The sequence below is a fragment of the Hipposideros armiger genome, unplaced genomic scaffold (genome assembly GCF_001890085.2).
Source record: "Hipposideros armiger isolate ML-2016 unplaced genomic scaffold, ASM189008v1 scaffold_1780, whole genome shotgun sequence".
NCBI lineage: Eukaryota > Metazoa > Chordata > Mammalia > Chiroptera > Hipposideridae > Hipposideros > Hipposideros armiger.
The window spans coordinates 180,785-197,896 of record NW_017733130.1 but is presented as its reverse complement, the minus strand read 5'-3'; the positions used below and the strand labels follow the sequence as shown (position 1 = coordinate 197,896).

Sequence of the window (17,112 nt, the reverse complement as noted above, 5' to 3'; positions counted from 1 at the left end):
GTTCAGTTATACCAGGGTTGGTACTGCCTTTGCTCTTAGGGCCTCCTCTTCAATGTACCCACCATCACTTCTAGTGTGCGCTCCTTTCCTGCTTGCCTGAGGTTCGCATTTATTTAGGTCCGTTCTTTTGCATCTGCTTCTGAGCCTATTTCTACCCTGACACCTTTCCCTTTTGTAAGTAGATGCTGTGGGGTTTTTTTTTTCCCCTTTTCTCTCTAGATTTATTGCTCAAGAGGCCTTTGGTTTCTGCTTTTTCTTAGGTTCTCTTCCTATCCTATTCCTCTCCCTTTCTCTTCCTGTGATTGACAGAGCACACAACTCGCTTTCTCCTGCTCCTCCTTTCATTTATTTCCTCATTTGTTTTCCTTCTTGGACCTTGGCTTCCCTGCCAGGGGAATGGAAGAATATCACTGGCTCTGCCCACCCTAAACCAGATGGGGATGGGAATAACCATATCCAAGAGAAAGTGGGGTACAGGAAGTTTGAAGTCCAGGGAAGGAGAGGCCACAGGAATTAGTGCCGAGAAGCAGGGGTTTCAGAAGGAGGAGGAGCAGATGCAGGCCCAGAGACAGAGGGGAGTCTCCTTCCCTCTCCCAAGCATGGCGGTTAGCCCTGGAGAAAGCAGGACAAGAGAAAGGCCATCATACCCTCCAGTCTTTCTGATATGTAGAAAGTACACCAGGGATACTATCAGAGCTATCCCGGCCAGGACTCCGATCACGATGCCAGCAATAGCCCCATCTGAGAGGCCAGGAGTTGGTTGTGCTGAGTCCTCATCTGTCAAGGACAGAAAAGAGAAGAATGAATGATGGTGACATTATTTTACAATGGGGGTGCCCTGGGAAACAACTCTCAACATGAAGTAGTCTCTACCTGTTCCTCTGAGGAATACATTTTCTGTGGAAGGTTGCTGTGAGGTGATTAGCTGAGTATATCCTTGTAATATTTTTCTCTCACTGTATATCTAGGTTGGTGGTCAGACTTTCCTCAATTCAATTCCATCCCGGCTTGTCTGCACCCATATATATATATATATATATATATATATATATATATATATATATATATATATATATATATTTCTTAAACTTTATTGAGGAACAATGTATTTTTTCCAGACCCATCAGCTCCAATACAAGCCGTTCTCAATCTAGATGTGGAGGGCACAGCTCAGCTCCAAGCCCAATCACCGTTTTCATTCTAGTTGCGGGGGGCGCAGCCCACCATCCCATGTGGGAATCGAACCAGCAACCCTGTTGCTCAGAGCTCGCGCTCTAACCAACTGAGCCATCCGGCCACCCCTGTACTCAGATATTTTTGAAATTTTGGAAATGTAAGAAAGGCTGATTGCTACTTTTGTATTACTTCCCACCATTTTTTGGTTGCATCTTTTTGTGTATGAGGTGTGGCAGCCATGCTTATGTGCCTCTCAGGTCTCTTGTAGTGGGGACTTAATTGACAGAAGGTAGTGCATTCTGAATTCACCACTTCCTTTGCACAGAGACCACACTTCCCAAGGTTCCCAGCAGGGATCTGAAATAAACCCAATTCTGTGAGAAATGGATTTCCTCTGATGGGTGAAGTTACCTCAAGGACTCCCCCATCCCCACCCCCCCACCCCTNATTCTGTGAGAAATGGATTTCCTCTGATGGGTGAAGTTACCTCAAGGACTCCCCCATCCCCACCCCCCCACCCCTGCCATCACCCTTGTGGATACTTTCTTAGAACTGCACTGCAGCCTAAATTCCTCTCTTTCTCCTTCACAGGAATCAGATCTGCACTGTGGCTGAGGAATCTTCCAGGCTTCTCCCACTCCCATCCCACTTTCCTTCACAGGCATTTTTTCCAATAAATATCTTGTATGTCTAATTCCATCTTGGCTACATCTCAGGGGATGAAAACTAACAAACTAGGCTTGAAACTTTGCATTCAACTCCTATTTTGCCTTTCCCATACTTAGTCAGTAACCATGTCCCAATGATTTTTGTGTAGTATCCTCCATCCTTATAATACAGTTTGCATTTGTTTCTTCTTATTTATTTCTACTGCATCCACTATCAACTCAAGGTTGATGACTAATATTAATGTTAATATTAATATTACTGTTATGGAATACTTACTGTGTGCCAGTCTCTGTTCTATAAACACTATTAGATAGACATTATTTCCACTTTACTGATGACAAAACTGAGGCTTAGAGTGATGAAAACTTTACCCAAAGTCCTACGGCTAGTAAGAGGTGGATCTGGGATTGGACTCTAGGACTACCTGACTTTATAGAGGCTAATGATAATAGTAGTACAATAATAATAGCAGCTAACACTTATGGAACATTTCCTCTGTGTGTGGCATTTTGCTAAGTGTTTAATTGATTATTGCATTAAATACGTAAAATAACACCAGGAAGCAGGCACACTTACTGTAATTTTCAGTTGAGGAATATGAGGCTCCAAGAAGTTAAGAATCTTGTGCAAGAAATTTGTCATTGTAAATGTTTACATTAAAAAAGAAGACCTCAGGGCCAGCCGAGTGGCGCTACGGTTAAGAGCTGGCTTGGGACGCCAGAGGGCCCCGGTTCGGATCCCACATATGAGGGTCAGTGACACTGCCCTCTACAGCTAAGATGCTGAACAATGGCTCAACCTGGAGCTGGGCTGCCGTGGGTCGCCGGCGATGGCGTAGGCTGCAGCCCCTGTCTGTTCCCCTTCCCCCAATTCCCCAGCACTGTTCCCTCCCCCAATTCCCCAATAAAAATCTTAAAAACAAACAAACAAAAACAAACAAAAAAAAGAAGACCTCAAACCAACAACCTAACTTTACAATATAAGGAACTAGAAAAAAAGAGCAAATTAAACTCAAAGCTAGCAGAAGGAAGGAAATAATAAAGATTAGAATTTAAATAAACACAATAGAGAATAGAAAAAGAATAGAGAAAAATCAATGAAACCAAAAGTTGGTTCTTCAGAAAAGAAAAACAAAATTGACAACGCTTTAACTAGTTTGTCTAAGAAAAAAAGAGAGACATTTAGTCAAATGACTAAAATCAGAAATGAAAGTGGGGAAATTGCTATCAATTCTATGGAAATAATAAGAATTATAAGAGTACTATAAATAATTGTATGCAAACATATTGGAATAACCTAGATAAAATGGACAAGTTCCTAGAAACACAAAACCTACCAAGATGGAATCACGAGAAAATAGACAATATGAATAAACCTATCACTAATAAGGAAAATGAATCAGCAAAAACATTAAACCAAATTCAATATATTTTCATGATAAAAACATTCAAACTGGAATAGAAGGAAACTATCTCAACACAACAAAGTCCACATATGAAAAACCCACAGCTCACATCATTCTCAATGGTGAAAGCCTGAAAGTTTTCCCTTTAAGATCAGGAACAAGACAAGGATGTCTACTTTTGCCATTTCTATTCAAAATAATATTAGAAGTGCTTGCCAGAGAAATTAGGCAAGAAAAAGAAATAAAAGGCATCCAAATTGGAAAAAAGTAAAACGATCTTTGTTTACAATGACATGAACTCACATGTAGAAAACACTAAAGATCTCACACACACACACACACACACACCTTATTGGAAATAATAAATTCAGCAAGGTTGCAGGATACAAAATCAACATGCAAAAATCTATCATATTTCTACTCACTAACAACGAACAATCTGAAAAGGAGATTAAGAAAACAATTCCATTTATAACAGCATCAAAAAATATACTGGGTTGTCGGAAAAGTCATGACGCATTTTTGCAATGAAAAACATAGAAAAATACGTCATGACTTTTCCAACAACCCAATAAAAGAGTTAAGAATTAACCAAGGAGGTGAAAAGACTTGTGCACTGAAACATTACAAAACATTACTGAAAGAAATCAAAGACAGATATCGAATGGTGGCACAATTAGGCCAGACTGAAGACAGGCCGCTCATGCAACTTCTTCACAGATCTCTGTTCCACCACAGGTGGCATCAGAGCAGTGTCAGTCACCAGGTGAGCCTGGAGCATAGCAGAGAGCAGGAGTCTGTCCTGCACACCCGTCCTTAGAGGCGGTTTTATCCTTTTGTTTGGGGGGAAAGAGGTGAGCTTGATTCAAAGCCCTGTATGTCCATTGTAGCACATGGAGTAGGTAACAGAAAATAAAAAGGTGACAGTAAGAATGTGTTAGTGACACAAGAAGCAACTTGACCTTGAGGACCTTTGTTTTTTCCCCCCTCTCTGAAGCCCACTCGACCACGTGGGGCTTTCTGGGGCTGAGAGAACTCCCTTTCTACACTGTGAGGCTGGACCCTAGTTCTACTATGAGAAATCAGAAGAACAAGGAGAGGAGAGAGTCTACAGAGATGTAATGGGAGGGCTCAGGGGAAAGAATTTGTGATTTGCTTGTATCCATGGCCACAAGATGGCAAACAACCTCTAGGCTGTTTTCTGAAAATCAGACAGACCTCCACCCCAGAGCTTAGCACTGGTGGTTCAGGGAGCAACTTACCAAAGACTGTGATAGTCCTGACTGCGGTCCTATTGAGACGAGTGACAGAGTTATGGACGAGGCAGGTATAGGATCCACTATTATTCACAGTGATGTTGGGGATAGTGACCTTCTGTGTGGATTGCTTGAGCCTCCCATTGATAAGCCAAGAATACAATGCGGGTGGGTTAGAGGCTGCGTGGCAGGAGAGGCTGAGGTTGGCCCCGGGACGGTAAAGGGTGTCTGAGGGAGAAATGGTGGGGGACTCCGGGCCATCTGGAGCAAAGAGAAAAAAGCCACATGTGATGTCATCAGAGCAAAGGGAACACTCCTTGTCTGTATAAGAGCCACACTGTCCTGAGCTGGGTCACAGTCGTTTTAAAAAGTCCCAACCATAACTCCCTGTGTTCACTGATCCTGATTCTGAGACATTAACCAGTTTCTTCCATGAGAGGTTATTGATCCCGAACCTCTCAAGACAGGAGCAGCCCGTGCTCTCCTAATCTCAGCTCAAGGCTGAGCCTGCCCGCATTTGCCTGGGAGAGGAAGTGATGGCCAGTATGGGTGTCCAGGGGTGAGGGTGTGTGTACTTGGACCTGAGAGGGACGAATGTAGCCTGACCTCTGGCAGTGTGGATTTGGGTGGGCAGTGTGGGCCAGGGAGGGCAGAAGTTACTCACAGGAAACATTCAGGTAGAGTGGGTCACTGCGGCTGGCACTCACTGGGTTCCGGGATTCACACTCATAGGGTCCTATGTCATTCCTTGTGACATAGAGTATCGTGAGGGTCCTGTTGTCCTTGGACTGCTCCAGCTTGGAACTGTTCTGGATGCTCTGACTGTTGATCAACCACAGGTAGGTGGTGTCCTGAATCTCAGGTTCACACGTGAACACTACAGGGTCCTTGTGCTCCACGGGGTTAGAGTTGTTGCTTGTGATGTTGGGTTTGGGTAACTCCGCTATGCAGATAACAGAGAAAACATTGCCTGTGTGGTACCTTTGATTCCTCCAAAGGCATCTTCAATCAGAGTTGGCACCTCTCACCTCTCAGCCAACCTGAGTACTTCAAAGAATAAGTCAGGTCTGTGTATCACAAGACAAATGCATGAGGCTATGATCACTCAGAGAACATAAGGCACCAGCTCTACGTCTGGGAGAAAGCACAGACTCTCTCAACTGTCAATTAGGTGTCAGAGTTTGATCATGGGAGGACATGGGACTGAGTCAGAGACCACCTGGCACCTGCCCTGGTTCTTCACTGACCAGCTGACTCCCTGACCTGGGGACTGGGCGTTTGAGCAGAAATGACACATGGGGAGGCCAAGAGAAAGCCCACAGGTCAGATCAGTGCTCAGATGGCAAAGGCTCGAGGTGGGGCAGTTTGTTCGGGTGACTCACATGGAATAATGATGCCATGGAGGGTAGAGCAGATTCAAGACTAGAAATGATCAGAAAAGAGTGAGGGGACAGCGGGAGCTGGCTGGCTTTGGCAGGACCACACTTTCTGCCCTTGGTCTTTAACATCTCTTCTCCCCCTGCTGAGGGCAGTGAGGACCATGTCAATTCCTACTGAAATACTCCTAGACAGTAGCAAATACTGAAGGGGTGGCTTGTGGAAAATGGGGGAGCATGACCTTGTTGAAAATCTGACCTTCCTAAACTACTTGTAAAGACAGTTATGAGACAGAAATTTGAGTAGAAGTTAAATTGTGAAAGAATATGTGAAAATCATTATCAATGCCCGAAGATCTAAGACCAGTTTCTAGAGGAATCTCTCTAGAGAGCACTGAAGGTCATAGACCAACCAGGTTCTGCAGTCCAACCAGGATCACACTGTGATGAAAGGAATATGCTACAGTGGGTGTTAAATCAGTGGCTCCCTGGGGAGAGAGAGAATGTGAGTCCTGTTAAGAGGACAGAAGTGATCAGAACGGAAGTCTAGGTTTCTCTGTTGTACACAGGGAGGTATGAGCCCAAATTAGTGGAAACAATGTGTTATGTTAGCTAGTTTATGTCACCAATTTCTATGAGTAGTGAGGCAAATGAGGAGGAGCCCCCACACGGGCATGGGGCATGCGTTCTTTCCCCTCTCACTAACTCAGGAAACAGAACTAGAGCTTGATCAAATTCATCCACATTGGGCAGTGTCTAAGAGAAATGACAGCGGCCTGTGGAGCTCACTGTCTGCGAGGATCCCACCCAATGCTGAAGGTGTCAGCATGAGGACACACGTGTGTGAAGTAGGCAGTATACCAGTCAGATGGCACAGGGTCACCAGCCCGACCTTGGAAAGGTCTCGGGAACGAACCACTGGGAGGAACGGGAGCCTCACACCTGGACGAGGATGTGAGTCATGAGTCGGGTAAAGTGAGCCCAAGAGCTTTTTGGGACTGAGACCTGTCCTTCTGCCTTTGACTCCCTGCTTGAGTCATGTAGAGCGCTGATGAAGGGGTCATAGTCCGTCATGTGGCCTGTTCGCCTGTTGGCGTCATGGAGGGAAGGAGCCCTGGAAGGGAGCACAGCGAAAGCTTGTTCTCCTGGTGACCTGGGAAACTGGCTCATGATGGAGCCAGGGGCTTCTGCTCTGACTGATTTCTGTGTCCTTTCCTATTGCCCAGGAGGGTGGGCCTGGCCACCGGTGTTAGTGGGAGAATCCCAGGAGGCTTCAGGGTGGAGGAAGCAGAGGAGAACAGGGCAGCGTGGCTGGAATGAAGGAGGAGGCAGGTGAGGGACAGGAAGGAGCAGAGAGAGCCAGAACTGTCCATGGTAATGAGCAGGGGGGCTTACAGGTGACTTCAGAGACCCCAGGGACCAAGAGCCCACGGCTGGTCCAGAGAAAGACCAGTGCAGCCAGGAAAATCTTCCCATGGCAAACAGCCCCACAGTCACCATGAGACTTGGCTCCTGTGGGGACTTGGCGGGAGGTGATCAGAGGGATGGAACGTGGGTCCCAGCCCCTGGAGGTACAGGGAACAGGAGTGGCCAAAACCTCCTAGGACTCTGCATCCAGCTTCCAGAATCTGTAGAGATTATGAATCATTCACTCATTCATTCATTGACTCATCATAAATCCTTCCTCCTTCATCAAAAGCAATTGAGTGTTTGTTACATGTTGGTCCCTGAGCTGGTTTCAGGTGTGGAGTGGGGAATGAGAAGCAAAGTCCTCTCCTTTATGCTCCAGCGGGAGTGACACCAACACATCAGGAAACAAATAAGTGATTTCAAGTCCAGTGCAGGGAGGGGCCATCAGCCACCTGAGGGGGAGGCCTGGGCGTCCCAGCACTGACTGTGATGATTACTGCAGGTGATTTGGTTCTAGAGTAGAAACAGATTAATTCTGTATTTGCTTTCACTCCCCACACCAGAATCTCTCCCTCTGAGCTGGGGACACCTGAAAAGAAAGGATCTGAACCAACAGCTGGTTTCAGGGTCTATATATGCATAATAGGCCCCAGGTGGAGGAGGGGACGCAGCTGTGACTGCAGACAGATCTTGGCCTGACTCTGATTTACCAGTCATGATCTATGTTCCCCTGTAACTCAGTTTCCCCTGAATGAAACAGGATGAATGGTAAATGGTTTCAGGCTTGTCATATGGCCTGTGATTCTTAAATCTTTCACAATTACCTGACCTAAAGCTTGGAATAGAAGTACAGCCCAAGGTAATAGCATCTGTTATTATTTGATCCATGAGAGAGGGCTCCCTGGTTCGATCCTTGGTGGATGAGGAGCTGCCAGGAGCATATTCTCTCCTCTGCCCCTCCCTGGGGACACTGACCTTGCTCTGGGGTCTCCTAACTCCACCAGGGCAGTCGGCTAATGGCCTTATGGCCTTGTCCATCTGGGCTCAATGCACAGTCTCAGGTGAAGGATCAGGCCCCGCTCCTGCCCAGATGTGGCTCCTGGGGCTGAGACCTGGCTGGTGACCAGCTTAGGAGCTCAGGACTCAGACACCTGGAAAACCGTTCCTCCCAATCTGCCCTGCCCAGGAGGCCAAACCCAACCTGGGACAGGCTCCCCAGCATCCTTGGAGTCAGCAGCCCTGGGTCAGGGGTCTGGGGAGGGGCTGCCTGGGCTGAGCTTCTCCATCAGGACCCCAGGGGGCCACTCAGGCCAGGCTGACCAAGCCCTGCAGGGTCTTTCTCAGGGTCATGGTCACGGGACTGGCCCAAGGGCTGGCCTGAGACTGGTCTCCCTGTGCTGAGTTACTCTCATTAGTCTGGTCCTTCTTTCTGGGGTGAATGTCTGCAGGGGCTGGAATCTGGGAAGGGAACTCTGATCTTGTGAAGCTTGTCTCCACTGTGTGTGACCTGCACTACATACTGCAACCCCAACCTGGGAGGTAATGCAGGGGGGATGGAGGCAGAGTCCAGGCTGTCGATCTGTGTGTGTGAAGTAGAATTCACCCCACCCGACACCCAGAGGTCAGAAAGGAGTCAGTCACTCACGGTATACACGGAGCTGTCCAGTCACTTCTTCATTGTGAAAATGTGTCTTTATGGCTTGTAGAGTGTAGTATCCTGTGTCCTCCAGGGTGACTCTCTGGACCAGCAGGGATCCATTGGGGTATATTGTCTCTCGTCCGCTGTATGTTGGCCCAGGGTTATTTACTTGAGTGTCTATTCTGTAGGATGCAATTTGACGGGTGCTGTCCACTCTTCCCCCTTTGAACCAGGCATAGCCTGCAAGATCCTCAGGCAGATTGTGAGCAAGAAAAAGCACATCCTTCCCTTCAGCAGCGCTGGGCGGCATCAATTCAAGAGTGAGTTGGGCAGTGGTGGGCGGGCTCCAGAAGGTTAAGAGTGAGACTAGGAGGAAAGAGAGAAATTGATNCAGGTGCTGGGACTGAGGTCCTGACATTGTTTAGTCACCTAATGAGTCCGTTTTCGGAGGTAGAGTCATACTTAAGGGATGATTAATTGGTTTATGAATCTGAAGATTAAGAGAAACTCCTAAGATATAGTTTTCTTAATAGAATGTTTCCTCCTAATCATAGAAATGATTCATTCATTGTTAAGATTCTTAAGATGGTAAGGACATCAGAGTAGCTGGTCTAATGACATTGCATGTAGATTTGTTACTTGTCTTCTCTTCCCAATGTCTCTAGTATTTTCCTCACCCAACTTTGTATTATAACCCAGTGGTGTCATTCTGGTTTGTGGTTACACCCTTTGAAAACCCAGTCTTCCAGTTGGTGAGCTACAGGCAACCATCAGTTAATCACCCCATAAAGATGCCTCTTTCTGAATCTTAATGTGCCTTTTGTCCAAGGTCAGCCCTTATCCCTCAATCTCCAGCCCTTTTGTGCCACAATTCTAGCAGGAACAATCCACTGCAGGTCATTTGCAGTCCTCCTTGAGCTCATGTGGCCCTTTTCCATCACCTGAGACAAATAAGTGCAAATGTTTATACTGCCACAACCCCTAACCTCAAATACTCTTTAGATAGCACTCAGTGTGAAGCTACTGGGACAGACATCGGGGTCCCCATTTAGGATTCTCACATTGGAGGGTATGACAGCATGGACTATTGACCCAGAACTACCCCCAGGGCCCAAGTCCCTGGGGAAAGGGATTATTCTATGCAGAGTGGGCAATGTAGGTTGGATGCTCAGGTCCCAGATGTCCCTGCCCCAGAGGTGGAGACAATGGTCGTGAGCCTGTGACCTTATGGGCCCTGTCACTTAGTATGTATGCACATGGGCCTTGGCTGGGCTGCTGTGAAATATTTCAGGCTAGGCCTTCCTCAGTGGAGGTGGGTCCTCACGGGTATTTCAAGAACCTTCCTACCTGAAAGAATCGGGAGAGATGTGACATCCACTGTGGCACAGGTTCTTTTAGGACCTGAGGGAGTAAGTGGAGTCAGGGCTTTGCCATCCACTCCAGATCAGGACGTGCGTGTGTGAGGTCCTGCCTGACCCCGCCTCTCAGGACAGCACTGCTGGGGTGTCTGTGGGGAACTCGGCCTCCCCTCTCCCACCCTGCAATTCAGGAAAGGGACCTCAGAGCCCCTTCACGTAGAGTCGGACAGAGGAGGAGCACAGGTGAGTAAGGGCAGGTGGACGTGAAGAGAGGCCTTTACTCCCGGGGGTAGGAGCAGTGAGATGATGGGCAGACACGAGGCCCACAGCCCGCTTAGCTCCTGAAGCTGAGTTAATNACTTGTTTATTTTCTGTCTCCACACCTTCTAGAAATTGAACTCCATGAGAGAAGAGACTGCTTTGCTTGCAGCTGCATTTTCTGACTCCCTAACTAGGGAAAACCATGAAATTCATGTTTGATCAGTAGTTAAAGATGTTTTGGATGGAAAGACCAGAATGTAACAGTGTCCAAAGGACCTCTTCCCTGGTTTTTCATCTTCTCTATTCTGCCTGAAATATTTTGTATTTATTTAAACGACATTGTGCTACACATAAAGTCTATCTCTAATTTTTTTTTTATTCATCAATATCTTGTTTTAGATTTAGCCTTAGAAATATATTTAGGTCTCATTCAATGGTTCTCAACTGTATTGATTTTTCCCTCCCAGGGATCTTTGGCAATGTCTGGAGGTATTTTTGGTGGTCAGAACTGTGGGTGAACTCTTGGTACCTACTGGATAGAGACCAGCGATGTTATTCAAAGTCCTGCAATGCACAGGACAAGCCCCTACATCAAAGAATTATCTGGTCCAAAATGTGAGTAGCTCCAAAGTTGAAAATCCTTCTGCAGACAGACATCTTACTCTATGAGTTTTAACAAGAAAATACGACAATATCTATGACTATAAAGCAACCTCTTAATATTTTATATGAGAACAAATCTGTATATTTAACCTGGGCAGATGGGGCAGGTGGGGAAGGAAGAGATTTCCTGGCAAACCAGCCTTGTGGGGAGAAGGCAGGAAGGAGTGGGGGGGGCAGAGGGGGGAAGACAAGGGCTTTGATAGGAGCAGGGTGTCTTCCAGGGCCCAGAGGAGGACAGTTCATGCCCAAGGGGATGCTGCCTAGCTTCCCTCTGGGTCCCCAAGAGGCCTTGGGCCTCCACTTCTTTGAAGAAAGGGGCCAGGAGCCCCCATGATGACCATTACCTTTCTGATGGCTGAGCCAGAAACCTGGGGGTGCTCGATTCACAGAAGTGGAAGAGGGTGAGTCAGCTGAGGTCTGAGTTGGGGTGGGGGTGATAGGGACACAGGCCACTTGTGGGTGTGATGCCCTTAGGGTTGGCAAAGGTGGGGGCTGAGCAGTGGAGGGGGTGAAAGGGAGGGGCTGGGAGGTGCTGCAGCTGTGACTGAACTGGGACTACAAGGGGCCCCCAATCTTCTATGGGGGACCCCTAAGTGGATTCAGTATGGGAGGAGCAGAGTGTCCTCAGGAAGTGCAGAGCAGGATGGTGGGGAGTTGGGATCATGATTCCATACAAGCTCCTTTGCTTGGTGGCTCCACAGGAGAAGGACAGGGGTCTGGGAGGCTGGCAGCCCTGTCAGTGGGAGCTGGCAGAGGTGGCCTGTGGTGGTCAGTGCCCCATGGTGGTGCAGGGCCCAGCAGGGTGAAAGCAGCTGGGACTTGAGTCTCCAGAGGTGCCTTAGTGGGCCTCAACTTTCAGGGGGGNGCTCACCCCCTACCTGCCCTCAGACCCCTGCTGACACTCAGGGGCGTCCTAGGGAGACACTTGCCCTGACCCCCACCTCTATAGTCCCTGTCTTCACTTTCTGACCTTTCCCTGCTCTGTTCCCTTCATGGCACTTGTCAGTACCTGGCATCACATCTGGATCTTTCTTTGTCTGTCTCCTCCCCGTGGAATGTGAGCTCCATGCAGGCAGGGGCTTGTCTGATCTTGTTGTACCCCCAGTGCCTGGGACAGGCTGCAAATACCTGTGGGTGAATGAATGAGTGTTCCCAGGGCCCTCCTCCTCCTGGTGTGTATTTACCGGTTTCTGAGAGCGTTAAGGACAATGTTTATTGCTCCTGGTTAAGCTTTTTCTGGTGTCACCCTGACACCAGAAATTACTGCTCGGAGATTAATTACTTGTAATGTTGTAATTGAGGTTTTCCAGCCCCTCACCACTTCCAGATCATGGAATTTTCCTGTTACTGAGCCCCCTCTCCCATCGTACTCTGCTCCACTGTCCTCGCCCTCCAAGTTCAAACAGAAGTCCTCTGTTCCCTCTCAGAGCCCTGTCCTACCCAAGAGACCCCAGCCACTCTCTGTCTCCCAGATTCCTGTCCACCCCTAGAGAATCGCCCCCTCTCACCGGCCAACAGGAGACCCTGCCAGGGGACGCGCCCTCTGCGGGCAGGGGCTGAGGGGGATTCCATGGTGTCTGATGCCTGCTGGGTTCCTCTGTCTGCGAGAAGAATTTAGGCTCCAGAAACACTCACAGGCACCTCTGTCCAGACGCCTTGTATCTGATGTCCCTACTCCAGGTGAGCTGGGCCTCTGTGGGGGCAGGAGTGCTTCCACAGTCACGTGGGCTGGGGGCGGGGTCTCTGCCCAAGACCCTCCCCTTCCTTCCTGTCATTCCTGCCTCCCTTGTGCCCTCCTCCGTTTACCTTCTGTCTACATTTCTGTTGCCTGAGAACTGCTGAGGCCTCTGCACACGGGCTAACACACACTCACATCCACATACACACACGCCCTGTTTGGACAAGCACAAGCCTGAGGTGTCCGTGTCTAGGGCATTCTCCACAGCCCGGCATCCAGTACTCAGCACCCTTCCCCAAAGCCCTCTCTCATCCCTCTGGCGCTCCCTTCAGAGCAGGAGATTCGGTGGCTACATCAGGAACTCTTATGACAGGGATGTCACACCCATTTTGCATGGGAATCACCTGTGGAACTTCGTAAAGATTGTGATGCCCAGGTGACACCTTAGAAATGCTGTTGTATTTCAGCAGCTCCCCAGCTTCCTGGCCAGGCTGAGACCCTGTGATGTGAGAGTGGGGCCACTCTTCCCCCTTCCCTGTGCACAGGGAGGATCTGCAGATCCTCTTGAAATGCAGATTCTGAGTGGATGTGTGTGGTGGACTAGAGACTCTGCATCTATCAAGCTTTCAGGGGATACTGATCATATTGGCCTGAGGTGGACTTTCAATGGCTTGGCTGATGGGGACCCCTGGCCCCTTACAGCAACGATCCTCAACCTTTCACAGGGGTCGCCTAAGACCATCGGAAAACACATATTTTCGATGGTCTTAGCAATCAAGACACCGCTCCTCTATCCGTCTCCAGGCCCACATGCAGATACGCCCACATACGAGTACCCAGCGACCCCTGTGAAAGGGTCGTTCGAGACCCAAAGGGGTCGCGACCCACAGGTTGAGAATCGCTGCCTTAGAGGATGACTCACCTACCCACCCAGCATTGGCCTCTGCTCTGTCCTGGTCTGGTGTCTGTCAGCACCACACAGACAGCCCCAGGGGTTCCCTCCCCAAGCTTCAGGGGGATTATTTCCATTTGTGACACAGAAACCCAGCTGGACACCAGGCTCTTCCCTGTGTTCTCAAATGCTCTGGGAAGGTTGGATTTCCTCCCAGCAGGAAGGCCACTTAGATGACTCTGGGGGTGAGAAGGGGTCAAGCTGGGTGAAGGCTAAGGAGGGGACCCACCTTTTACCTCCATGGGGCTCTAGCCTGGTCACAGCTTCCACAGACAGGCTCTTAGGGCCTGGGAGTCCCAGAGGGAATAGTAATTCCTGGGGGTGTGAAGAGTGAGTCTCTGTGTGTACTGGGAGCAGAGACCTATGGTGGTTGGTCAGTTGGGTCAGTGGGCCACAGGTCACCAGGGATAAGTCTTAGCCAGACTCTGGCCCCTTCGGGTCTGATTGACCGAGCTGTACCCCGGAGACTTACCCATGTGCTCCCTGACTGTTCTGGTTGGGCCCTCTGTCCTCTGCTCAGCTGACTTTCCTGGTTACCTGCCTTTCCCTATGAGTGGTGGCAGGCAGGGAGAGGGGGGCTGTATGGGGATCCCCATAGGACCAGGCTCTCAGAGGCCCAGGAACAGGTGACATGGAACAGAGCAGAATGGTCAGGGCTGGGGACACTCATCCTGACTCACTCTGTGGTCACGGTGGGCTTAGTCACCTTGGACCTGGGGTCAGGACCCTGTTAGAGTGGAAGGCCCAGGTGGTGCCGGGAGAGCCCATATTGGGGAGTGAAGTTGCTCACAACTCACAGGTGAGGGTGGGTGTGGTGTGTCCTTGTTACTGCAGGAGCTCATCCGTCACACCTGTGCACACCTAGACTCCTGACTTCATGGGGTCAAGGACGTAGGTCTATGGGAGAACCCTTGATGGTGCCAGTGCCCATGTGTCTTCACACACTGTCCAGTGGGCCTGGTGTTACATCTCTGCTTGATCGATTTCTTTCTGTCATTATGAGCACTCCTTGGGCATTTTGTCCATGTCAGCACTGGGCTTGGCCAGGAGATACCACAGAGAACAGGCCTGATGTGATCCCTGTACTTGGAGCAGGGAACCAGGCATTTACTACGTCATTATAGAAGTCACTAATTCATGATAATCTAGAGGAAGTATGAAGGGAAATACCTAGTGTGGTGGTAGCATATAATAGAGCTACCCTGGGAAAGTGTCCTTTTGGCTGGGACCTAAAGTGTGAGCGGGCATGAGTGGACGTTTGCCCTGTTTAAGACAGAGGGGTGGTGGGGACGAGCTGCCTACAGAGGACTGGCAGCTGGATGGAGGAGCTGACCAAGTCCAGTGTGGGGAGCTTGGAGAGCGAGGAGGACTGTGGACTGAGTGATACTGGTGATGGTTGAACCCTGCTGGGCTGTGGACGCTGCTGAGGGAGGTCAGCAGCTCCCAGGGTGCCTCCAGGCTGCGGAGTAGCTCTGCCGCCCTCTGGTGGACAAGAAGGGAAGTGTAGCAGTCTCCATGCCTTCGTCTGTGCGTTTGTTCAACATCAATTCATAGACACATACACGGGTCAATTAGCATAATGCTCCATCATGTCCCAGCTCCGTGAGTCGCAGCCTCTGTTGCGCCAAGAACTCCTGCTTCCTTCCTTAATGTGATGTCACCAAGCTCAAATTTCCAGGAACATATATCAGTTTGTCTCTAGTAAATTACATGTGTGCCCCCTGGGTGGACCGGTGTGTGTGACTGCAATCCTGGGCGGTGGGTCTGCGGGGGAGAAAATGGAGGATCAGGGAACTGGGTGTGTCAGGAAGGGAAGGTTTGTGTCAGGGGGTCAGAGGGGAAAAGATGGACAAGTCGATACCCTCTCACTCCCAGGGCCTGGTGTCCAGGACAGAAACTCTGATTCTGGGGACACACAGTACAACACACCTCTTCATCTCCCAGGGTCAGCGCAGGACTCAGCCACTCGTCTATCTGCAGCACGGGAGAACTCTGGTAGGACCAGATGGGTCACATTCCCTTGGCCCCACACTTTAAAACGGCTAAAAAATGGTGAATTTTAGGTTACGTGGATTTTATTTTAAAACAGACAAAACACTTAGGAGAGAAACCTACACATTACTTATAAAACTTGCACCAGTACACCACTGGGAGTGTATGTGGATGTCCATTTCTTCACGCCCTTTGCACTCTCATAGTAATCATGTGGGAGCAGAAGCCGTGTGCACCCATTTATCCATCTTTCCTTCCTGTATTCATTCTCTGAACACTTAACAAACCATTTCCTGTGCCAGGACCTTGTGTAGGAGAGATGGGGGCTGTTGAGAATCACAACTAGCCTCATCCTGCCTGTCTCTCAGGAACTTTGGGATCCATAGGACACATGATATGAGTGTAGGTTACAGCTCCTAGACATGTCACAGCACAAAGAAGAGTCAGAGTGGGAGTTAGAGCGGGTCATTATGTCCTCCTTTGGCAGTTGGGATGACCTTGTGGCAAGATGGCCAATGAGGTTGGCTGTAAAAAAGGGAAGGAGGGGGCCGGCTGAGTGGCTCTGTTGGTTAAGAGTTAGCTTAGGAGCGGAAGCTCTCAGTAACAGGGCTGCCGGTTCGATTCCCACATGGGCCAATGATGCTGCGCCCAAGGTGAGCTGCTGCTGAGCTGCCAACATGTGGCAGGATGGCTCAGCTGGTGAAAGCATGTGCTCTTAACAACAAGGCTGCCGGTTCAACTCCTGCATGGGATGGTGGCTAAGCCCACCCCCAGCTAAGACTGAACTTGGCACCTTGAGTTGAGCTGCCGCCCAGATGGCTCAGTAGATAGAGCGTGCGCTCTTAAAAACAAGGCTGCTTGTTCAACTCCCACATGGGATGGGGTGGCCCACCCGCAACTAAGATTGAACACAGCACCTTGAGCTTAGAGGCCACGAGCTGCCGACAGGCAGCCAGAAGGCAACTGGCGCCCTCTACAACTAAGATTGAAGAACAACAACTTGGCTGGTCCCCTTCCCCAATTCTCCAACACTGTTCCCCTCCCACAACTCCCCAATTTAAAAAAAAGAGTGAATGGAAAAGGAAAAATACAACATTTCCCTTTTGAACTGTTGGAAAAGCAGGAGGGACTTTTCCTGAATGCAGAGTGTATCTAAAAGTAAAAACTATCAAATAATAATGAAGATATTTTTTTAAAAAGAAGGGGGAGGATCAGGTCCACGGAGAAAGGGGATGAGGGCACCCCAGGTGGGGAACGTATAGGCAAATATAGAGAGG

General features: G+C 49.1%; 1 protein-coding gene across 2 annotated transcripts; it reads right to left on the bottom strand.

Moving 5' to 3' along the window:
• Nucleotides 1–278: 278 nt before the first annotated feature.
• On the bottom strand, nt 279–14,783 carry LOC109378159 (carcinoembryonic antigen-related cell adhesion molecule 6-like). Of its 2 annotated transcripts, none has more exons than XM_019634625.1 (5): nt 14,641–14,783; nt 8,938–9,297; nt 5,171–5,449; nt 4,513–4,767; nt 279–777 (listed from the first exon to the last, which is right to left on the bottom strand). In XM_019634625.1, exons 2-5 carry the CDS (start codon nt 9,239–9,241, stop codon nt 536–538), a joined length of 1,080 nt encoding a protein of 359 aa, XP_019490170.1. In that variant the 5' UTR covers nt 9,242–9,297; nt 14,641–14,783; the 3' UTR covers nt 279–535. The 2 variants fall into 2 exon arrangements, with proteins under 2 accessions (XP_019490170.1, XP_019490169.1); XM_019634624.1 differs by lacking the exon at nt 14,641–14,783 and adding an exon at nt 12,722–12,805.
• Nucleotides 14,784–17,112: the final 2,329 nt, after the last annotated feature.

What these genes read in the sequence shown, in the direction of transcription:
- LOC109378159 (XM_019634624.1), bottom strand. Translation starts at nt 12,785, where the DNA reads ATGGAATCCCCCTCAGCCCCTGCCCGCAGAGGGCGCGTCCCCTGGCAG. An exon ending in TGGACAGCTCCGTGTATACC is followed by an intron (nt 5,450 to 8,937) that starts GTGAGTGACTGA and finishes TTATCTGCATAG; the next exon opens with CGGAGTTACCCAAACCCAAC. An exon ending in ACTCTACCTGAATGTTTCCT is followed by an intron (nt 4,768 to 5,170) that starts GTGAGTAACTTC and finishes TCTTTGCTCCAG; the next exon opens with ATGGCCCGGAGTCCCCCACC.